The sequence below is a fragment of the Psittacula echo genome (genome assembly GCF_963264785.1).
Source record: "Psittacula echo genome assembly, chromosome: 2".
NCBI lineage: Eukaryota > Metazoa > Chordata > Aves > Psittaciformes > Psittacidae > Psittacula > Psittacula echo.
The window spans coordinates 70,074,848-70,099,932 of NC_137737.1; the positions used below are offsets into that span (position 1 = coordinate 70,074,848).

The 25,085-nt window shown below is 40.8% G+C and overlaps 1 protein-coding gene across 1 annotated transcript; it reads left to right on the plus strand.

The window, feature by feature from the left end:
• Positions 1 to 24,906, plus strand: TXNDC5 (thioredoxin domain containing 5; the record flags this gene model as incomplete). The annotated part of the gene is made up of 10 exons (XM_080610528.1): positions 1 to 239; positions 5,336 to 5,485; positions 8,236 to 8,341; positions 9,607 to 9,703; positions 12,875 to 12,990; positions 15,228 to 15,314; positions 18,667 to 18,807; positions 21,686 to 21,768; positions 23,881 to 24,010; positions 24,784 to 24,906. 10 exons carry the CDS (start codon positions 1 to 3, stop codon positions 24,904 to 24,906), a joined length of 1,272 nt encoding a protein of 423 aa, XP_080466654.1.
• Between the last annotated feature and the right edge of the window lie 179 nt (positions 24,907 to 25,085).

Genomic DNA, 25,085 nt, shown 5'->3' on the forward strand with positions numbered 1-25,085 from the left:
ATGGCTCCGCTCCGCTCTGGCCCGGCCTGGTGGCGTCTCCTCTCCTTGGCCATGCTCGGCCCCGTCCTCTGCTGCCGGCCGGGGCGGGCTGAGCCGGAGCCGGGACCGGACCCGGTCCCGGCGGCGGAGGCGGACCCGGACGTGGCCCCGGACCCGCACGGGCGGCACCTCTACAGCGCGGAGATGCTGCGGCACGGCGCCGCCGCGGCTCCCCACTTCGTCATGTTCTTCGCCCCGTGGTGGGTATCCGGAGCGGCGGAGCTCGGCCCAGCCCGGCCCGGCGCGGCGCACTCCTGCCCGCCTCTTCCCCCATTGACGTGGCGGCGGGAGGCGGCCGGGCCGGCGGCGGGGGAGGCCTCAGGGTCGCGCCGCTCCGAGTCCCAACAGCCGGGTCCGGGCGGGCGCCTTCCCCCTGGGAGCGGCGGGGGGTGCACGCGTTAAATGGCAGCCGGGAGCTGCTGAGCGCCGGGCCAGGGAGGGGGAGCTGAAGCCTCGCGTGTGCCTAGCCCGGGCCTCCGCGGCCGTGCTGGCGCTGTCGGAGGCTTCAGCCGCGCCGGGCCGGTCAGCGGTGGCGCCCCTCTTTGCTGAGGGCCCTTGGCAGCGAGATGCATCGGCACCCGAAGCGGCCCCGTGAGCACCCGTGGGTGCCTCCCGCTTGGGGTCTGCGGTGAAGCTGCTCGGCCGGGCAGTGAGGGGGCAAGCTGGGACAGCCCCGGTTCTGATGGGCTAGAGCCGGCCCCGGTCCCCGGACTCAGCTTCACGTTGTTACTCAAAGAGCCGAGAGCCCGCGGCCTCTGTGTGGCAGCGGTTGGGATTTGGTGACCGTCATCTACGCCGTGTTCTCAAGTCTCACAAGTACTTCGGTTGCAACAAGTTCTCTTCTCTTTCAGTCACTGAATTTAAAGATAAATGTGCAGTGAGAGCACTGTAATGATAGTGCTGTGTCCCCAAGGCTGCAGGTAGCTGTAGCAGAGCTGAAGAGTTCTCAGATTGGCAAGAGACCAACTGGGCTTTTGGCCAGAACTGACACATTTGACACAAGAATAGTTGAGTGGGAGAACAGGGCTTTGCTGGATGTTACACTGTCATAGAGCAGTACTTCTCATCCCTCATCCTCTCTAGTGTTTGTTGATAGTCTTCTCTTTTCTTTGTCTCTTCCCCTACCCTTTTTATCTTACTGAGATCCAGTGTAGGTTACGGGGAGTTTTGTTGTTAGGATTGATGGGTTTTGTTTTTCTCCAAGTTTTCTTGAATTTAGTTTAAGGGAACAATGTGCAAAAGTAATGTTTTGATCCTAAGTTATCCATTGGTGCGTGGTGCCATTTAGGTGTATGTGAATCATGGAGCTCTTTGAAATCAATAGCAGAGAAGGATTTCCTTTCAAAACTGAGGAACTCCTACTTTTTTTCTGTTATTAATGCCAACTTGTTTATGCAGTATGAAAATGTTAAGCAAAAGCTTGAAAGAGCAAATGCCTGCTTTTGTTCTCTGAAGATCACAGAAGTGGAGGATGTCCGACTTGCTGGCGAAGGACCTGTGCCTGAGGCTGCTGTAAGGCCTAAGAAATGCCTGTGCAGAGCAGGAGTGCTTCTGCTCTGTTCTGTTTTCAGGTGATAATATCTGTGCCTGGCTGAGCTTTGACTGATTATTTCACAGGCATCCCTAAAACCAGATGAGCTTTGTCTTGGCACACTGTGGGAGATCCTGTGCCAAAAGGGCTGTTGCAGAGTCCAGTGTATGCTGCACATCCTCAGTGTGCATCAAAGAGCACACTGGCCTTGCAAACCTGGACCATGTTGTGCCCTTGTGAGGGCTGAGGATCTCTGCTCAACTCAAGAGTGAGGGAGCTGCATTGTTTCCCAGGCTTGTTGTGGCTTCTCTGGACATTCTTCTTACCCATAGCAAGCGTCCTCTAGATATCTGGGTCTTCAGGGCCTTCAGTCTGGACTTCTGGCTCCTGACAGGCAGCAACAGGGCCAGGTTTCAGGTCCAAGGGGAAGAGAAAGACAGAGGGAACATCTGAGTGCTTGAGAGAGGTGCTTATACTCACACCAGTAGTTTTATCGTCAGTCAGATCAGATGGCAACCTGACAGCCCCGAAGGCTATATTAGAGCCTCTTGCCCTATTCCTAGGTGATATTAATGTGCTAATCTCCTAATGCTTCTCAGAGAGGCATGGGTTTTGGCACTGCTCCCTTTAGTTACAAGGGAGAAGCCTGCCAAACCATCTGACATTATCCAACATTAAGCTAGGATTTCCTATCAGATTGCTATGGATGCTGCTAATGTTGCATTGCCAATGCTACCAGTAAGAGTTGGGTTAGAGCTGACACAGCTCTTCCAGATTCCTGACACAAACGTTGCTGAGGGCCTCACTCCCGGACAGCAGCGGTACACATTTGTGTCCTACATTTGTTTCAAATATTGCGGGCTAGTCCAAAAAGAGAGCATTCCAAGTCATTTGCCATCAGATGTCTAAGGTCTTTAATCATCAAGCTGTCCCCCTTGGTAGCTACACTTGGCAAGGGACAGAACTATGAGCAGATTACTCTCTTAGTGACCCTAGATATTCTTAAGATGTTGGCCATGCCAGCTGAATGTCTACAGAGGAATGAGGTTCCCATGGAGCACCTCCGGTATGAAGACAGGCTGAGAAAGTTGGGGCTGTTCAGCCTGGAGAAGACTGCATGGAGACCTCATAGCAGCCTTCCAGTATCTGAAGGGGGCCTACAAGGATGCTGGGGAGGGACTCTTCATTAGGGACTGTAGTAATAGGACAAGGGGTAATGGGTTGAAACTTAAACGAGGGAAGTTTAGATTGGATATAAGGAGTAAGTTCTTTACTGTGAGGGTGGTGAAGCACTGGAATGGGTTGCCCAGGGAGGTTGTGAATGCTCCATCCCTGGCAGTGTTCAAAGCCAGGTTGGATGAGGCCTTGGGTGACATGGTTTAGTGTGAGGTGCCCCTGCCCATGGCAGGGGGTTGGAACTAGATGATCTTAAGGTCCTTTCCGAGCCTAACTATTCTATGATTCTATGGTTCCTTAGCTGGAAGGAACCTCAGATGAGTAGTTTCATTGTGTTATTGTGACCCTTACATATCTTTTCAACGTATGTGGTTTCTTGGTAAACCTCTGGAAGTCCACTTAGCTGAATTGGACTTGATCACCAGAGCTTGTTGCTGTTGAATTGTAACTCTGTTGGTTGGATTTTACTTTAGCTGGATTCTTCTGTCTGGAGCAAGACTGGTCCTGTGCTGCTTGAACCATTATGCTTGATTATCCCAGGGTCTACCAACATTTTTAATTGGATAATCATTTGTTTTGTATTTTACTGTGGAGCTGCCCTTGCTAGCTGCAGAGCTCAAGCTCTTCTGAGAGTCTCCAGAAATGTCTGTATTCCTCACTGACTGCAGAAAGCTTATCGGTTACTGCAGATTGACATATATGGTCCCTGTGTACCTTTACATCCCATCTTGCCAGGAAGTCTGCCATCCAGTTTTGCAGATGAGAAGTGCTGGTACTGTGGGTGGAGCACTGACCTGGCAACATGAGGTAGAGCAGCCTGGTACTCTATAGATACTACCACAGCAAAATAATCTCCATGCATGAACACTTGTGGCACATGGCTGCTCAGATTTAAATTGGGCAACCTGTCTGCAAACTCTTACAAATCAGGTTCTTTCACCCATATCTCCTGATGTTAGTGGCATACAAGAAGTAGGGTTTTGGATTTCGTTGGTTTTGTTTTTCAGAAGGATGAGTCTTTCCTACAGCCTTGTTAGTCTCTTTTGGATCTTCAGTTATATTTGTAAACAGAAATTGTTAATGCTTGCACCTTCCTAGCCCATGTAAGGGAGGGAAGAGCAGGACTCCTCATTGATGTCCAGTTCTCCATCATTGCTGCTCTGACTGCTTCTCCAACCCCACTGATGTAATGTATGAATTACTTGAGATTGCCTTACCTAGTTTTCCATGTTCTTTTTTTGAAGAGCAGTCAGTATTAACTTGGTCTTTAAAATCCCCATGACTGCTAGGAGAAGGGACCATGGAATCCAAAATGCTTTTAAGTCAAGCTACATGAAAGAGTTGACCATGGAGGGACTTTAGTCTGAAGTTAAATATTTAAGGAATATTTAATTTTAGTAATAACACATGGTATCCCTTCACCATGATGAGATCATGGTGATCAGAATAAGATCATATGGAAAGTCTGAATTCCCCATATAGTGGGGATCCCCCAGATGCTGCACCTGACTTACAGGACTTATTAAGATCAGAAGACATTCTTAAAGTAAATCTGTATTTTTTTGGAGGTTGGGGTTTGGTTTGGTTTGTTTTTTTTCCTAATGATATCAGGATACCCAGGAAGGTGTGAATCCATGCAGCTTTTCTACAAGTGGGTTCAAATCCAGTTGTGTGGGTGAAAAAGTTTTAAATGGGAGCAACTTTCTCCAAAGTCCTAATGGTGTTTTGATTGTTACTTACAAAGCAGACTGCTTGGGTCATGCAAAGGGCAATAAGAGCTTTCATACTGTCAGGTTGAAAATGTTTTCTGTTAATCCAATTATATATTTTTAGATGTCTTAAAGGGTTGGCAAAAGCATCCATTAAAGAGAAATGAAAATCCATTCCTTAAAAATTTTTCATCTAGTTACAGGAATAGGGTATTACTATAATGACTTGAAAGACTAAGAAAACTGTGAGAAGAATAATGATGATTTTCTGCTTCTGGGAACCTGCTGTTACAGCAACTGTATGAGGACTCTTTTCTGTGTATATGCAGATATAAATACTTGGTGGTGTGCTGCTGAGGCAAAGTGTGGTATAGGAGGATTTTGAGAAATTCTGTCCAAAAATCAGCCCTGATACGTTTTGTGGCTTGTGAGTTACAATTCCTGTGACTCTCACAAGCACAAGTGGCCTTACAATAAGGCTAGAAACTGTTATCTTCTTACCTGCCACTAAAATATGCAGTGTATTGAAATGTTAGAGTGGAAAGAAAGCTAGACAGCCTCGCAGGATTTTTCTAGAAAGCTGGAAGACTGAGTGCTTTTCTTAATAGCCTCACTACATTAATGGGGGTGTTCAGTAGGCTTTGAAATGTAAAAAGATAGTAGCACGAAGCTGTCATCTCTTGATTTTTGCATGTGTTTGCAGTGCCCTACAATTCTTAATAGTATTGAGCGTTGCTTAGTGTAACAGTGCTTGAGTATGGAAGATTTCTGACTTAACTGTTTTTAAATGCATCAAAATCTCTAACCATTATGCGTAAGACTTTTCCATAGATGCATTCCCCTCTAAGCAACTGTTAAGCTCTTGTTCCTTCTGTCGCAGGTGTGGACATTGTCAGCGCCTCCAGCCAACTTGGAATGATTTGGGGGATAAATACAACAACATGGAAAACCCACAGGTCTACGTTGTTAAAGTGGATTGTACTACAGATACTCCACTGTGCTCTGAATTTGGCGTCCGAGGATACCCTACGTAAGTATAAAAGGATGTCTGCTCCTGTTTCTTTTTTAGCTTTAAATGATACTCTGCCAATTTGTTGAAGCTAACTTCTAGGCTATGTTTTCTGGTGTGTTTCATATGTTCATTTTAAGCCGTTTTACCATGTTGCCAAGAATCATGTGATACGCACTACTCTTACTCTTTTAAAGAAGCTGGTTTATGTCTTGGAAGATGGCTCTGTTTAAACAAAGTCCAGAATTGTCTGTTTCTTTTCTCTGAGAGTACCTCTTTCTCAAGCAACAGTGCGTTACACAGCTGTGATATGCATGATAGAGCTGATCTCTGGTAATGGTACTTTTCAAAATAACTTGTCACAAGCTTGTCAGTACACTGCACCATTCATAATTCATGTATAGGTGATCTTTTAAATTTTTGAGTGAAGTTAATCCTCATAAAATGATTAATATTGTTGTCTAGCACAGCAGTGGTGATGGTATACAGACCTTTTCTAGGTAATTTTGCATGTATTGATCTAGGAGAAATTCACTTGGAGTTTGAGGTTGTTAAACTTATCCTGTTATAAAGGATATATGGCTTACTACCTCAACTTTGGTAGGCAGAACATGATCTAGAATATCTATGAGAGGTCAGCTTGTATAGTACTTCTGGGTTAAACACATGTGCTCCCTTTTTTAGCTGCCACAAAGGAGTAGAGGGATTTTTTTCACTTGTGTCTTCTTTAAAGCTTCTTGCAAAAATGGATGGTATTGTTTCAACCACTTTTGCAATTACTCATCTCAGTGGGAATAGGTGGAGAATGCAGTCATCTGTAGCCCTCCTGCAGCCTGTATTTTCGGTTTCGCACCCTTTACTCACTTTGTGTAGTGTTACTCCTGACCCCGGCAACAGCCTGAACTTAACATATGCTCCTGGCTGCACGCACTTTGACGCAGATGGGTGCTACTGAGTTGAAGTTGTGAGTTATAAATAACCAAGTCCTTGTTGAAATAGGAATTGCCCTTAAGGGCAGGTTGTGTCTTAATTCCACTAGTGATAACTAAGAAACAATGAATATAGAACTCTGTTCTAATATCCCCAAAACTGAGTATTTGTGTCTTTGCATATTTGGATAGATTATATTGTGATGCTGTTCCTTGTAAAATAGAAAGATTGGCAGATACTTTCAATAAGAAAAAGATGTTTGGACATATGATTGCTTCCCCCCACCACCCTCTAATATTGAATATCTAGGAATAGTTATCGCTCACTTTTGTCTACTTGAAAAGTATAAATGATAAGGCAGTCATTTGCTAGTTATAGAAATATAGAGATGAAGGGGAATTCATGATATCAGTTCTCTTCCTGTCTGAGTCAGTTTCGAACTAGCCTGTTTTTAAAAACCTCCAGCAAAGGAAATTTCACAGCTTCCTTGGGCACAGAGGGGTTGTCGCAAGTCCAGGATGTGCTGGTCCCTACACTGCTTTTCCAAACACCCGTCAAAGAAAAGGCTGCATCCCCTTTCCATCCCCAAGAGAGTAAAACTGTCTGAGCAGATCCCTTTGCTTGTTAGTACAGTTGTCTCAGGTTTATTTGGTGCTGCAAAATATTCTCTCAACTGAACTAGAGAAACTCTCATTTGAAAAAAATAAAGGTATAGATGGCTCTTTAAGCTGGTTAGCTTCTTTTTTTTCTTCTTGTTACTTTTCAAAAGTATTGCCATGAGGTGCATTTTAGATGTTCTGCTTCATTTTTGTTGTTTCCTTCTTATTATGAACTTGCTTCCTGCCCTCCCCCCTCCAAAAAAAAAAAAACTAAACTTTTTACTTTCTGTCATCACAAAGAACATTCAAGAATACCTTAAATAAAAAGTGGAAGTGGGAGTTCCTATTTCTTTTGCATGTATTTGTATTTTGTGTTTTTTCAACACTTTCGTATGTTCATTTTTTCCAACTGTAGAACAAGAAGAGAGAGAAAAACAAAAAGCAGTAAAAAATGACAGCTTGCAAAGGAGAACTGAGAGCTACTTGACAGTAGTGATTGAAACTATGATTTGCTTTAAAGATAACACTAGGTCAGAAGTCAGTATTGCCCCTTTACCAAATATATTTCCAATTTTAACTTAAATATTTAATAGTAAACGCTTTAGGTTGTTTATGGAAAAGTTTTGACAGCTGTTACTAAATGTCAATAATCTTGAAGTCTTGAATCCCTACTAGTAGTCACTTATCTCTTTGACCTATTGACTTGTTTGAGCATGTTTTTAATCACTTTAATACCACATGAAAAGTCCTACATTCCAAGAGCAGTCATGGAATGAAATGTGAGAAAGAAATTTCTGGGAAAATAAGCATTGAATATTTTTCCTCTTGTGATGCAGAAGGTTGAGCAAAACAAATTTGATGCTTCCTGACAAACTGAATTAGGATTCATAGGCATTATGAATGAATAACCTTAGAACTGAACACTGCAATGTTTTATTTGTTATAGCTTTATTGGCTGAAGTAATGTTAGGCTACGTTGATTTTTAACATGGTATTTCTTTTTGCTATTTTTAAAATATCCTTTAAAAGCTTACGTGGGAATTACTCAGGAAAAAGTATCCTGAGTTCTAGCCATGACCCTTTAAGTTGAGGGAGATGCCTGATGCTGATGTCAATAGTCAAGAAAGCTGTTACTGCAGCCTGAGCTGTGTTGCTATGGATTAGCAAAGCATGTTCGCTTCCCAAGAATGCTTCCTGTGTGCAAATTTTCACCTCACTCTTTTCTGCATTTTGATCCTTTAGCCTAAAGCTGCTTAAGCCAGGACAAGAACCTCTGAAATACCAAGGCCCTAGGGACTTCCAGGCACTGGAAAACTGGATGTTGGAGAAACTAAATGAGGAGCCATCTGTAAGTGAAAAGGAAATATTCCCTCCTGCAAACTTGCTTATCTATAATTTCTATAGGTTAGGTTTCATTTTCCAGGAGGAAATCTGCTCCTGAGAATAGAAGTCAGGTGGCAATAACAATATGGGGCAGCTTCCATGTAAGTCAGCTTAGTAATTAAAGCTGTCATCCTGTAACCTGCCCTTTGTTTCCTGTATTTAAAACTACAGCACATAATGCAGTTTTAAATGTTTAGTGTTTTGACATTTTAAGATACAATTCTTAGTGTTAATTCAATTGACACCTTTAGGCCATAATGTTTATAGATTAAGAAGAGCAATTTAGCTATAATGAGTTATAAATTGTATTTGTGTTGGGCTTAATTACCTCTTAAATCATGAATGCTGTCTGTAGATCAGTTATCAGATAGTCTGACAATGTTGAAACCTAAAGAAAGGTTTTAAAATAATCAGGTAAGTTAAGCTAATACCATCACTATGAAAACCCTTGAGTTTAGGGATAACATTTACATAAAGTAGCCAGGCCTTGCCTAAAATTAAATTTGATTGCTGTTTCTAATCTGGATAATTCTATAGTGATTGCTGAACCACAGTTAGAATATGATTATATTGAAACAAACATGGTATTTTTAATAATTAAACATTAAATGCTGAAATATTTGAAGACATGTACTTTGAGGTTCTTGAATTCTTTCCAGCTCTGACCCTAGTACCTAGAAGGGTGCTTTTGCTGAAGTGCCAGTCGTTTTGCTGCAGGTTATATCTATGAAGTGTGTGCTGTATTCCCATTGTTGCTGCCTGCGTGGAGCTGTTAGGTCCCTCTCTCTGGCAATAGGGGAGCAAGAAAATATCTTTTTCACCAGCTATTTTTAAATAGCCCAGAGACCACTGGAAAGGGTGCAATGGCAGATGTGTGATGCTAGGAAGGAACTGTTATGGAATCTAAGTGTACTAATATATAGTGATGTGATGAATGCCATAGCAGTTATTGTGCTCTGTCACTGTACTACAGCATGGTGAAGTTCCAGTGACTGCTAGCTCTTTTCTCTGTGGTTGTCTTTTTCACATTTTGCTTTCAAATAGTTGTTCATTAGGAAACATTAGATATCTAAATCAAGCTAAATAAGGACATTGCTTTAGGAATTTAGAATTTCAGAGTTTCAACACTACCAGAGAATAGTGTGATACAGGAATCAAATATTGTTTATTTACTGTACAATAAACAGTAAATAAACTAAATAAAAGTTGGTTTTTTTTTCTCATTAATAGGATCCAGAATCTGATATGGAACCACCAAAAGCCCCTGAACCTAAGCAGGGAATGTATGAACTCTCAGCAGACAATTTCAAGATGCACATAGCAGAAGGTAACTATTTTTTTCATGAGTAAGGGACACTTGCTTACGGAGACATCAATAGTGGGAAGTCTGCAACATAAATATTAGTTTTCAAGGTATCTCCTTTCCACTTTTATTTTCCAATGACGCCTTGTGAAAGAGGATTAAAGTTACAGACTGTGTAAAAATGTAGTAGTGTGGTTACACATTGCACACCATGTGAAAGTTTAAGAAAACCACCCCACTCAGAAGGCAGTAAAAATTAAGGCACATAATACATGGAAGAAGCTAGCAGGGCTTGCTTGACTAAACTGTTTCTTTCCTAGAGTGCCTTGCCACTCACTTTGTGTTTTTGCCAGTCCAGTTTCCTCTTTCACTGAATGCTGGCTTATTTTTACTCCCAGGCTGCTGTTCTGGATAATTATAATCCACCCACTTCATCCTTACTGCCCCATCCCACTCCAGTCTGGCCACTTATTTAGCTTTCTTCCACCAGAATTTCATGTGGGCAAAACACTTCACTTGTTTGGCCATTTTTAAAAATATTTTGTCTGGAAGCTTTTAAATTAATGCCAGGATCAATACCTAACATGGGAAATTTTGCCAGCCACATGGTGGCTTTTTTAAAGAATGAGCAGAATCTTACCATACAACTTTGGGCTGTCATAACAACAGATGATCTCTGTTTTCCTAAAAACAAAGGCTGGATTAAATTAACGTCTGTATCCATGTGATACCACCAGTGAGGTAGATACTTGAGCTTCTTAAAGCAATCATTCATTGATTAGAAATATTTTCAAGTGTAAAAGAGCATTTTATGCAGCTAACTTAAAATTTCCCAGCCTGTGTGGCTTAGCACATAATTACAACAAAATTCTTTGTGGGTTTTTCCATAAGCTGTCAGGGAGATGCTTAGCATTATAAAACTTTACAGTCTGAGAAGATAGCTAAGTTTAGTGTATCTGTAAGTGCTTTAATATTTTTATTGTAATTTTCTTATATATCTATTTGCATTCATAGAGGTGACATTCTCATGGTCATATCCAATGGCTGAGCAGTTTTATGATCATCTCTAAAGCTGCTGAGGTCTCTCTGACTTCAATTACAAAAAGTTCAGTACTTAAATGTCATAGGACCATAGGTTTGGGTTAGAAGGGACCTTAAAGATAATCTAGTTCCACCATCCCTGTCCCTGGCCCCATCCAACCTGGCCATGAACACTTCCAAGGACAGAGCAGCCACAACTTATTGGGGCAGCCTGTTTCTGTGCCTCACCACTCTCATAGTGAAGGATTTCTTCCTTATATCTCCCTCTCCAGATTTCTTGTAGGACTCCTTTAGGTACTGGAAGGCTGTTATACCGTCTTCCCAGAGCCTTCTCTTCTCCTAGCTGAACAACCCGAATTCTCTCAGCCTGTCTTCATAGGAAATGTGCTCCAACCCTCTCATCACCTCCTCTCGACATGCTCCAACAGGCCCACATCCTTCTTCTGAGAGAGCCCCAGAGCTGAATGCAGCACTCCAGGTGGGGTCTCACGAGAGCAGAGTAAAGGGGGAGAGTCATCTGCCACGACCTGCTGGTCATGCTTCTTTTGATGCAGCCCAGCGTACAGCTGGCTTTCTGTGCTGCAAGCCCACACTGCTGGGTCATGTTGAGCTTCTCATCAACCAAGCACCCCCAAGTCCTTCTCCTCAGGGCTGCTATCAGTTCACTCTCCCCAGCCTGTGTTTGTGCTTGGGATTACCCCAACCCATGTGCAGGACCTTGCACCTGACCTTGCTGAACTTCCTGAGGTTTGTGCTGCCCTACCTGTCAAGCCTGTCATGGTCCCTCTGGATGGCATCTCTTCCCTCCAGCATGTCGACCACAGCTTGGTGTTGATGACAGGCCGGCTGATGGTGCACTCAATCCCACCGTTCATGTTGCCAATAAAGATGTTGAACTGCACCATTCCCAACACTGACCCCCAAGGAATGCCACTCATCACCAGTCTCCTCTTGGACATCAAACCATTTTAGCAGGAGGCTTAGCAGTTCCAGCTGGAAGGTTAACTTTTGTTCCTAAAAAGTCTCCCTTTACTTTACCTTTTTCATGTTCTAGGGTAAAAAAGATTTATTTTTTGTTTCTGTTGGGGAGGAGAGTATATCATAGAGTATGTGGCATGGAATAGCTGATTTTGACTAGATATTTATTCAGAAGAAATTTCAGTTTGCAGTTTGCTTGACCAAAGCAAAGCATGTCAATCAATTTGAAAGTCTTCCATGTGCAGACCAGGCAAGTTAGAGTACAGTATTACTGCAGTTTCCATTTCCTAGTTATTTTGTAACATCTTTCCTCTGACCTCCTGTTGTGAACAAGCCCTCAAATTGGAAATGAATTCTAGTAGTATCAGCCCAAAAGCAGTCTTCAAAGTATTATGAATACTTTTGTTAGAAAGAGCCATTCTCCAGTTGCTGGTGTTTCCTTCAAATTAGGTTTTTTCTTTGTTTTAATTAAGTTAATTTTTATTTCATATTAACAGTCTTACCTTAATGAGTGCAAAACAGTGCAGCATCTTGAATTAATAGTAATCTCAATTGAAGGAAATTACATATTCTAGTACTCTGCAACTAAGATTATACTTTTAAGCTAAACATCTCTATAAACCACTGCAGAAGTCTACTATTGGCAGTGATTCCTGAGTAGTTAGCATGAAAATACAAAGAGCAGGGCAGAAAAAGGAGAATGTAAAGCTGAACAAAATGATTTAGGTAGTTCATTGGCTTAATGCAGTGGTGTTTCCTAATAAATATGTAAGTTTAAGTCTAATAATTACTTTCATTTATGGTGTTACACATGCCTTGGTGGTTCTTTCTACTCTCTAATGGTCAAGTGATGGACATGATAGAATTAGACATTTTGGCCAATAGTTAGGTTAAAATTATCAGTTTTAATATCTCATTTGTTGGCTTGAAGTTGTGAAGCTGTTTGGATTTTCAGGGAAATTGGCAACACTGGGACTGCATACAGTATTGAAAACCTTATTGCTGAAGCATTCTGTCCTGGCCTTTGATTTACAGTCTTTCCTATCTTTAACTCAGGAAATACCATGATAAATTTGCAGTCTGAGATTAGAACCTAGTCTTTAACTGCAGCCAAATTCATTCCAAATGAGTTAAATATGTTTTTTTTTTTCTTTTTTTCCCCCTTCGACTTAAAAGGTAATCACTTCATCAAATTCTTTGCCCCTTGGTGTGGTCATTGTAAGGCTTTGGCCCCAACCTGGGAACAGCTGGCTCAAGCCTTTGAGCATTCAGAAACTGTCAAGATTGGCAAGGTAGGTGAAGTACTCTTCATCTAAAAGATGTTTTGTGTGAATGCATGTTTCAGCCAAGTATCATAGCTTTTGTGCTTTGATTTGCAAATAACAATTGTTTGTCACCTCTTAAATACCTTTATAGTCACAGCTTCTATTTTAATTAAGTGATTTTTTTTTTTCCCCCTCATACATCCACAGTTGACAGGACTCCCTCATTTTAAGCAAGGACTTGTTAGAAACACAGCTAGCTTCCTGTGTTTGAGAGAGAAAGAGAGAGAGAGAGGAATAAGCCTAATACTTCACATGCATGGAGCAGTATTTTGAGATTTGTTTTTATTATGCTTCCCCTTTTTCAGAACTTGATAGATGTCAGTATTTATTTGGAATGGGAAAGTGACTTTTAGTTTGCTCTTTAACACACTGGATTCTTTAACAAGCTTTAGATCTACAGGGCTCCTTATGATGAATTATTTCTTGATTGGTTGGGTTTTTTTCCCCTTTACTTCCCTAGAACTTTCTAAAGGTTTCAGGGGGTCTTCACCTTAAAAACTGATATCTTGTCCTGCTTTACTATTTCTCTTAGGGTTGATAACCAGGTTCTGTGGTGTATTTACCATGGGAGCTTGTTACTTGTACGTGGAGTGACTTCTGTGCTGAGGTATGGAGGTGGTCTGGCAATTGCAGTTACTGGCTTTATTTGCTGACCCATACCTAAGTCCAGGTGGCTCATGATGTGAATCCCTCTGTACTTGCCAACAGTGGAAAACTGGCAGGGCTCAACTTCCATATCCTTAAGCTTTCCAAGTGATACTAGTGATCTGAAAGACTGCATAATGGTTAGCAGTGTTGTCAGTCCTGCAGAGGGACAAAAACCCAGCTGTCTTCCCTGCCTCTGCCCTCATAGCACTTTCAGCTGTTACTGGGGGTGATGAACTTGACTTTTTTTATTTATTATTTTTACTGCTTTTGAAAATCCACAAATCGAGGTACGCTGTAGATGTAGATCAGGTCAGCATAGCTGAACTTCATAGAGAAGACGTACATATATTTATGTATGAAAAAAATTGAGACCTGGATATAAAATTGAATTCTCTCTGAGAATAAAATACCGCAGGCTATTGCTTCTTTGATGTTGTCTGTACCAAATGTTGCATCTGCTGATTTACTTTTTGAGAACCTTGCTTGCTGTCTGGTAAAATCTTTGCTTAGCTTAAGCATATTCTTGAAGTTACCATTCTGTGCTACCCAGAGAAAAACTAACAAAAACAAAAAATCCTAATTTTTTGTTTTATTCACTTGTCTGTCATGTTTGCAGTTATTCTTACTGGTATTTCCATTTAATAAAGCCACTGAGATTTGTCTGGATGCCTAATCAATTTTGTGAAACTGTATACCTTGTGAAACTATTTGAAACATGTCTTGGCTAAGATTGTAAGTCTGTAAGTAAACAGGAAACACAACTGTTTCTGAGAAGGTTGAACCATGACCGTCATGTATTTTGAGAATAGCGTCTTAACAGCAGAGATACGACTGCCAGGATGCTCTTTAGAATTGATCTTCAGTGATCTGAAGCAAAGTGTTTCTAATGTAAAATTCATAATCTGAGTGCTGTGTTGAGCAATGACTCCAATGCTGAAGTTATCTTTATTTCCTGCTTCAAAAAAGATGATAAACTGATTAACTTTACAGATTGGTTTATGACATATTAGAATTGAATGTTGCTATGCACTTGGAACTTCCCTTGCGGTAAAGTTAACTTGGTAGCTGTTGACATGCCTTCTGAAATCTTTAAAGAGTAGTCTTTTAAAAAATGGATGAGCCAATATATCTTCATTCTAAAGCTCTCTCACATTAGCACTTTCTATCTTATTGTCCATGCAGTGATTTTATTCATTGAGAATATCAAGTACTTTTTGACTGGAATATTTAATTATGTCTTCATTGTTCTTTGCAACTGCTACTACTTCTTTCTTGTCTGTACCTCCCTCCCTGATCCCTCCTAAAAAAAAGTAATAACATAATCAAGCAGGCAGAGAGCCTCCTGGTTATACAACCCAACCACTGTTCGGAAGGCAGACATAATCATTCTCAAGGCAGTACTTGGTACTGAATTTTGCCAACCCTTATATTGCTTGTTCCTGTATTTTTCTAAGGTTGTAAACATCAGGGAGGCTATGATGCTTGTTGTATGTTTATTTTATGCACTCAACGGTTTATTTATTTATTTATTTTTATTTATTTATTTTAAACTGTAGGTTGACTGTACCCAGCATTCCAAAGTCTGCTCTGAAACTCAAGTTCGTGGCTATCCCACGCTCCTGTGGTTTAGGAATGGTGAAAAGGTGAGTCTGCAAGCTCAGCAAAAGATAAGACTGTTTTTTCTGAATAATACTTGGACTGTGTTTGTATTATGGGAAAAATAGGTCAAGAGGGTATATATGAAAGTCTGCTTGTGAGAGAAAAGGTGGTGGAGGTTCAGTTGGATACTGGCAGAGGTATACTTCATCCACAAATAAAAGATACTTTTTGGCTCTTTATGCTCTGCAATATGATGTTCATAAATCTGTAAACAGTATCTCCAGTTATTCTACTGTGCAAGAGAAATCGGGGTTTACTTTATCTTCATACCTTACCTCCTATGGAACACAGAACCATGGATGAAATAGAAATAATTTTAAAAGTATATAATTTTCACAGTGTGTATCAGGTTTTCATCTGTAAGTGGTACGTATCTGAATGATGTTTGAGTACTGAAAAATTTCCTTCTTATAAATCTGAACACTTCATATGACAGTGAAAGTCCTGTGGGCCCAGCTGACACTTTTCCTTGTAGCAATTAAAAAAAATACAATATTCTGAAGTAAAATATTTATAAATACCATGTACATGAACAGCAGCAAATAAACATATAAATAGTAGTGTTGCTGTATTGTATGTTTCACACTTTCAAGATTAATTAAATATCTGGGTCCAGGGAAGGGCCACAAAGATGATCCGAGGGCTGGAGCACCAATTTTGTGAAGACAGGCTGAGGGAGTTGGGCTTCTTTAGCCTGGAGAACAAGCCAGGGAGACCTTAGAGAGCAGCCTTCCAGTACCTAGAGGAGGCCTACAAGAAATCTGTACCTTTTTACAGGGGTGTGTAGTGACAGGACAAGGGGTAGGGGCTTTAAACTGAAAGAGGGTAGATTTAGATTAGATGTAAAGAAGTTCTTTAGTGTGATGGTGGTGAGATGCTGGAATAGGTTGCTCAGAGAAGTTGCAGGTGCCCCATCCCTGCAAGTGTTCAAGGCCAGGCTGGATGGGGCTTTGAGCAACCTGGTCTTGTGGAAGATATCCCTGCCCATGGCAGGGGAGTTGGAACTAGATGATCTTTAAGGCCCCTTCCAACCCTAACCTTTCTAAGAAATAAAAACAGATCTGCATGCAGAGAACCTAGAACTCTTCTTTCAGCTGTTACCTGCTGAGTTTTGGAGGGCTTTGCATTCATCTTGCATTCCTTTTGAACATCTACAGTATCAGAGTTGTTTTACTACTCAGTCCAGTTTAGTGGCTGTTGCCTGTGGCAGTTTTCTGGCGCTCTAAAGAGAAATTAGCCATAAATACATACCAGTGCCTGTGAGGTTTGGTATAAGCACCCCTGTAAGATCAGACACTCCAGAGAACTTAATGAAGCATCTCTGGGATTTTTGAATTCCAGCCTGATTCACACCAGAAATACATGATCTTGTTACTGCTTGAGCAGTGGTGCCTGGCACATGTCGGAAGCAGATATGGAAGCTGAGGGAATGCTCAAGTCAAACATGGTGGCGTGCCCAAGGTTAGAGGTGTTTTCAGTCAATTAAATGTGGGAAGTGTTTTGCTGTTTATCCAGGATAGTTTTTCACCTGGTTTGTTTTTATTTTTCAGATAGTTACAGATAGCAGGATACCTTGCCAGAACCATACTGTCTTGATCTAGAAGAGTTAGCTGTGTTTTTTCTCGACCAGCCAGATCAGTATTTTTTCTTTATCCTTTGTAATTATTGAAGTTTGAATTGCACAGTTATTTCCATCAGGAGTGCAGTGAAAGAAGAAGTCAGATCACTGCTGTTGTATTTGGTAAAACTGAATCTCAGCTGTTAGTCTGAACAATGTATTTTGGTTGACATCAGACTGGCTTTTCTCCATTGGCACTGTGGTATTCCCTGGTGGCATACTGCCACCACAATCACATGTTTTTTCATGGGCTGATACAATATATTCAAACAAAAGAACAAACAAACACAAAGATCCCCACAAAACTCCAACAGCTTTCCACTAATCTGATCAAGAAATTCCTGGAAATCTCTCTTGCTGCTCTTATACTGTTCAGTATGGGAGGGGAGAAGGAGAACTGCTTCAGCCATCCAGCCCTATTGTCCAACCCTATTATTATAACTCAGATCTGGCATCACACCATACTTCTTGGTTAAACGCAGCAGAAACCCTGAGAGGAATGAGTGGGCACTGCCACTGCCCTGCTGAAATGGATGCAAACAAGCAGGTACAGGCTTCTTTCATCATCTTAGATTAATTCTTTTGTGATTTAGACCAGTGTGGGGAAAGTAGCTATAGTTACAAGTAACATTATCAATGACAAAAGTGTTAGAAAGAGTTCCAAAAATGTGGGAAAGAGTTGAAGAGCTGTCTTCTCTTCCTTCCAACATATGGAAGATTGTATGCTGTTTATTGAAGATTATTCCTCATCTGTGAGAGGGAATATTCTTCTAGCCCACATCTCATGGGATCAAAACTCATGAATTCTACTCAAAATAGATATCTAGTGTCTCCAAGAGATGATCTCTTGTTTGAACAGAGAAAATAGTACTGATTTTTGTGAAGAACAGTATGGGCAATCACGCAAGAGCCAGTTTGGAGATGGCCAACAGTGGATTTGAATGACTAGAAACTGCTCAGAGGTGCTCTGGTTTCTTGTTCTCTAGAGTTGTGAAAGTATCTGAGATACGGGGAAGCAACTAAGGCAAACCATGGCTTCTCACAGATCTTGGTGGTTGAGAGCTTTATGTGCAGGTTCAAAAATGCGACTTTACTTTCATGAGACTGGTGCAGTTGGAAATGCCTACCCCACAGCAGGCAGCTGTTGTCTCTTGCTCCTAGGTTAACTTGGTTGCCTGGAGACCATTGCCTTACTGTTTGGGTTTTCCAAGAATGTGTGACAAGTGTGTTGGTCAGCAACTATGTAGTCAGGTGACATGCAAGTTGAGTCTTTCAGCCCTGTCAAAGCACTGGACAGGGCTCTCATGGTAACGGATACCACCATGAAACAGTGATAGTTACTTGTTGTAGCAGCTATTGTTCCTTCCAGTAGCTTTTAGGTTAAAAAAACCCACCAAAGACCTTGAAAGATCTGACTAGAGTGAGAGATGAAGGTCAAAGTGGAGAGGTTCCTAAAATTTGCTTCTATGTTTCTGAAATACCTTTCGTTTCAAGGAAATTTTAGATTGTTCCCTTTTGGGACTGAAGAATCTATGGTAAATCCTGAAGATGTGGAGTGTATGGAATGCCGTGGAGAGGTTTAATGACTAGCTAATCATATTTATTGTGAATATGCTTACATTTGGCTGTGTTAGTTTTTTCTGGTAGTTATTTGCTAATTATTTATTTGCTAGATTAACTGCATATATACACTTGCACGAACTATTTTGTAATTGTAGAATGACCAGTACAAAGGGAAGAGGGACTTTGACTCCTTAAAGGAATATGTGGATTCCCAACTACAGAGCTCTGGGAAAGAGCCACCAGCAGATCAACCTGCTGAAGCCCCGCAGCCACCAGCAGAACCCACCCATGTTGAGGTAAGTGTTCCTGCACTTTGCAGCGATGTTAGACGCGTTCAAACTGCTTCAGCAGCCCATCTGAGCCTTCCATGAGTTTCTCTCTCTGATAGCTTGGCAATTTCTAGATGTAAGCTATACCAAATACTTTCCTGGTCATTTTTTTAGTAATTAATGAATGGAATCAGACCATAATTCCTAGTGATGCATTTATTAATCTGATGAATTCAGGTTAATAAAGGAGAAGGAAAAAAAAGATGAGCTCTGTTTTTATGGTTTAGCTAGAAGAAGTGTGGTCTTTTTTGGCCTGCAGAACTGCTGGCATCTTGATCTGTATGACAACATGTTTCATCAGTATGGAGGTGAATGTTTCTTGCAAGATTCTCACTCAAACCCAGGAAGATGGCACATGCTGTTAAGCCCCTAAAAAAAGCCAGGGTCCTATACTTACAAACTATCTGCAGAAACAATAAACAAGAAAAGATTGTAAAGACTGATCTAAAAGTGACAAGGAACATGTCCTGTGACAAGAATACTCCTTGGGTTGAGAGTTTTATTTTAATCCTGGCTGTAAGAGCTACAGGGGTTGTGAGTGTTGCCAAGGAATTGACAGGAATAACTTTTATCACCTTTGCATAGGTGTACTTGATGTTGTGTAGTTTTCTTTTATAAGCACTTTGGTATTTCATCTGCCATTTTTCTTGTAGATGAATGTATAATTGGTGAGGCTGAGAAATTAAGGGTGGTTCTCAAGCATGCTCTATTAGGAAATGTGAAAAACATACTTCTGCCTAGAAAATAAGGGACAGTGATTTACACTACCTTGTGATTTACACTCCCTTGTGATGCAGAATGAACTTATGTACTTAAAAGGCATCAACATTATTATAGAAATGCAGTTTATATGCAGCTTCTCACAGGAGAATATTGCCCTTCCCAGTTAACTTTTCTAACAGTTACTCATCTTGCATAAAGTGGCTTACCAAACATGATATGTGTATGCAATTTTCATACTCTTCAATTTTATTTTTTTTTTAATTGACCTCATATTTGGGAGATCCCAAGAAGCTGGTGTTAGTACAGTGCAGAAAGTAATTAGTTGTCTTTCTATTTTTATAGAGATAATGCAGACCACATGTGATGCAGATTCCCACTTAAACCTCGCATGCATCAGCACACATGCAAACAGGAATGAATTGTGAGGGGACTTTTTTGCCAAATAATCGTAGACACAGTGTAAGGCTCCACTTGTCTTTGCAACTGTACAACACAGCTTTGGATGCCACTAGCATTGCCCATCTTCATGCACCTTGGTTCTGGTTTTGTTTTCATGAATTTGGAAACAAGGTGCTAGCCCATGTAGCCAGCACACACTGACAGCATTTACCATCAGCAGCCCACAGCTGGTGCCACAGGCAGCAAAAGCAATTGAGTTCAGACTCAAAGTTTGTGTCCCAGTGTTGAGACCCTACATGGATTCCCCCATGTCTTGCATAGGCCAAGTACTTGCCAGTCATCTCACAGAAGCTGTACTGCTATGTCTGTGAGACTTCTCTCTTACCAGACATGACTAAAATTACTCAATAATTATCCAGATGGATTAAGGTAGAGTGATCAGAAGATGCTCGGACTATGTGATTGCATAAGATGCCTTTTCTTAAGAAACCTAAAATTGAGCTATCTGATACTAAATTTATTTTTATGGTTATATAGTTCACATTGCTATTCTGATAGTAATCTATGGATCTTTAATATTTGTTTTACTGTATGGGTCATGGGGAAGATGGCATTTATGGGTTTTTCAGACTTGGTATCTTAGGCTGTAAATGATGTCTGGAACATCTGATATCCTTTTAGGAAATTCAGAATAGAAGAATACTATTTACTGGGTTTTTTTTCTTAATTTATTTGTAATTATTTAATAATTAGGAAGTTTAATTTCTAAATAATTCTTTAGAGGGTGTAACACTTAAATTTAATGAAATAATAGCTTAATTTCATGAACTAGCAGTTTTTTACAGAAATATTTAAAGGTACTGGTTACTTCGTGATTTCAATTTCCTTTTGGCTTCTCTTTATAAAACTCTTACTATGTTTAAAGTAGAATTGGTAATACTGCCAGTTATACTGCTGGTTTTTATTCATTTGAATTTGAAGCTTTTATAGGCATGAGAGTTGTTTGGGGTTTTTTTGTTTGCTTGGTTTTTAATCCCTCCTACCCTTAAGGGTCTCACACAAAAAATGAAGTTTGTTAGGGTTCTGTGCTGTCATGTAAGACTGTCTGTAAGCAATGTGCAAGCCTCCCATCACTCCCATGCCTTTGCTCCTGATGTTATCAGGAGTAAAAATTACTCCTGGCATCCATGCGAGTGTGGTGTGGTGATGTCCTCTTGACAGGCAAATACGTGTTTCTGGTAAGAGTGTTCTTCCATGTGTGCAATGCAGGGATATAGCAGAGGGAGAACAGCTGTCAAGACATCATAGTATGCCTTGAATACCTCATTAAACTCTCAGATGGCCATTATGTGCTCTGAGCCAACTCCGGGCTGTTCCTTGAAACATTTTCATGGCAGTGTATTATAATGAAGGTTGTGGGGTTTTTTTTCTTTTTTCCCCAACAACTAAAATTTGGATATAGGCAAATCCCTTGAAAACAGGGATGTTTTGTTTTTCCAATTATGGATGAGATTCAGTGTGAAATACACATTTCTCTACAGCTCTCCAGAGGAGGAAAGTAGCTGAGGAGTAAAAGTGAGGTGTACTCCTGCTACTCATTTATATTATCAGTAACATTATCTTTTCCAGTTTGAGTTTCCCTTTCAGGTAGTTAAAAGCTCATTTGGCTGATGTTGCATATACAAAAGGGTTTGACACTTTTTTTGTTTGTTTTTTTGAACAGGCTACAGTGCTCGCTCTCTCTGAAAAAGACTTTGACGCAACCATTGCTAGGGGGATCACATTTATTAAATTCTATGCTCCATGGTAAGTTCATACCTGTTATTCGAGATTATTGCTGGCCTAAACTGACATTGCATTTAGGTCTTTGTGTATAGTATTGTATTTGTTGTCTGGATCTAAAATACGAATTTAATGAAACTTGCATGCCATCTTTCTCGTCCATTGACCAGTCTCTCGGCCAATAGAAGGAAGCCTAGTGCGGGGAAGACATTAAGCTGTATTTTGCTGTGTAAAAGATAACACATCACTGATTTCATCATTAGTCATCCCATTAATGCCATATATGAAATATAAAAAGATCTTTTGTTTGGGGTAGTGGAAGGTTACCATTACAAAGTAACACAAGCAAATGCAACTCGTACTTAAATATGCTCAGGAGTATCAAAAGATTGCAGCTGAACTTTGGCACTATAGGCATGAATGCATGAATGTGTTTCTTATTGTAGGCAAAAAGTACCAGGGAGAGTGTTGTTTTATGTAATCTCAATGATGCAGACTTTCCCAGTGCTGTCACCTTTTTTACCTGTGTGGTTTACTGCTTGAGAGCCACTTCTGTACTCTCTTATATCTGAAAGACCTGCTTTTGGATGTGGGCAAGTATCTGCCACCACACTGTGTTAAGAAATATTGTGCCCATATGCACACACATAGACCCCTTCATGCTCAGTGCTCTTTCTTCATTTCCTTTATCCCCTCTGTGTGCTGTGAGGGATTGATATGGAATCTGTGCCTGCGCTGCTGCCACACCACCAGCAGAACTGGCTGGTAAATTCAGTTTACACCTGTGCACAAAGCAGTTCCTAGTCTGATTTCTGAACCCAGGGCTTGTTGGCATATATAGGAGTTCATTATCTGAGAAAATTTTCTGGAAAAGTTTGAGATGATAAAGAAAGGCTCCCTTTTTAATTAACTTCTCTTACTAATACTGCACTTAAGTTATATCCTCATCTCATGAGATTCTGATGGGGTGCTGCTGGATCTCACAGATACCAGTAGTCAGCTGGGACGTGATGGTTCAGGATGCAGAGAGTCAGGTTCATAAAACCAGTGTGTGCTCCCTGCTGCAATATTCAGAAATCCACTGTTGAGGAAAATACTGCCTATATTTATGTAGCTGCTATCCTAGTTTTAGCTTTGAAAGTCAGGCTTATGTATACAGTTGTAGTGCTCTGCATATAAAGGACCGTTTCTTCTTCCAAATGGATTAAGTTGCGTAGGGCTCAGCAAACACTATTATGCTGCTTGCTAGTTCTCTCTTTCAGTTCATTTTGGATAAATATTAATGTAAACTTGCATAGGAAGCATAAAATCAGCCTGTTCTAGTAGTTTTTTGTGCATGGTCAGAAATGCTTTCATGCTGTCACTGTGTATTAACAAGGTGGTTCAAATATACACTGGCTTGCATTAAGAAAACTCTGGCTGAGACATCTTCTATTATTTTTGTAAATGCCCTGATCCAGTCTCAAGGCAATTATGAGGCTCTTTCACTAACCCAAATAAGCTGCAGCTGGGTTAGAATAGAATGAGCAATGCAGCTTTAAAGTCTGAAGTGCTTTGGGAATTATTCTTGAAGGAAGGCAGTAGTAAGAAGTTCAAGTTATAAACTTGGCTAAGCCAAGTTCAAAATATAAACAAAATTAATACTTTACTATATATTGGTCAAGGAGGCCATTAGGAACTGGAAGAAATTTAATAGGGAAATTAAAATCTCATAAATAATTAAACTTGGGCTATGTAGCTTTAGCACATGCTACCTGAAAATTTAATTTGTACTACAGACACGCTTGCCTTACTTAAAATGTGGGTTTGTTGGTTGTTTTTTTCCTCATTTAAATATCCTGTACTTGTCTTTACTTGGCTTCATATTTTCTGTAGGGTAAAATGTTAATGCACTGACATCCAGAATAGCATTCCAGATGAGACGAACGAAAGCCAGAAACTACTTCAGTGCTTCACTTACATAAAATCACTCATTTTCTTAGCTCATTTAGTGACACAATAGTGCAAGGGAGTTGGAGGGCCAAATTATTAGGGGATAGGAAAGGCAGCTGGTCAAATTTGCAGCCACTGCAGCAAGACAGTAGAGATAAACTGAAAGGTGTATCTGCTAAACAAATCTCCCTCTTTTGTTTCTAGGTGTGGTCACTGTAAGAACTTGGCTCCAACATGGGAGAACCTTGCCAAAGAGCAATTTCCAGGTTTGACTGATGTCAAAATAGCAGAAGTAGACTGCACTGTGGAACGTAACGTCTGCAGCAGATTTTCTGTAAGTGTGAAAGACCTGAAATGAACAGGATAGTATTGTGTACCAAATGTTAGCAGCTCCAGCATGCAGGAGAGCTGCTGCTAAGCTGCAGGTGCCTGGTGACAGCACAGCTGTGTTCTCTGTTAGCCAAACAAGAGGTGGTTAGAACAGCACCTGGTGACACTGTTTCTTTCCTGGCCTGTTTGTCAGACTTGGTCATTCTCATTATTGGATAAAGCTGAAAAAGTCCCTAATTTAAGAAGCAAGCTTCCCTCTGTGAGAGTGCACCAAGGCAGTCTTTTTGTAGCTGATGCAAAGTTCTATTTCTAGGGGAAATAAAAAAAAGTCTTTTGGTGCTGGCAGGCAGACAACTGACGACAGAGCTGGAACTGCCATTCCAAGAGCCTAGATTAACATGTATTATCCCAGTCACTTATCCTAGAGTCATAGAACGGTTTGGGTGAGAAGGGACCTTAAGGAGCACCTAGTTCTAACCACACTCCCATGGGCAGGAACACCTCCCACTAGACCAAGTTGCTCTGATTAGCTTTAGTTTTATTTATTGTACCTTTCTGTCACTATATAATAAGCATATCTGTTTGGACTTTGTGAATATGATAACTGGAAGTTCTGGGGTGGTAGTTGGGTTGGTTTGGTGCTTTTTGTCTCAGTTAAAGTAGCTTATTGTTTTAGAGGGGTTTGGTGCCTTTTCAGAGTCAGGTAAATACAAGTGAAGGATACTAGTGAGTTTTGACATCTGTAACAAGTCTCTGTTGTGTGTGTGTCTTTTGAAGGTACGTGGTTATCCTACACTTCTGCTTTTCCGAGGTGGAAAGAAAGTCAGTGAACACAATGGCACGAGAGACCTTGAATCACTGCATAGCTTTGTCTTGCGGCAGGCAAGGGATGAACTGTAATAAAAGTCAAGTCTAGACATCCCTGGCTGTCTCTGTACAGTAGCTGAGGGATTTCAATCATTGCTAGTTTTCAAATAGTATATCTGGGGGGAGGAGGGGATTTGGGCGGGGTTTTTTTGTTTGTTTTTAGGAAATTGAATGTACTAAACATTGGTATCTTCCCTCTGTGTGCGCGTTAA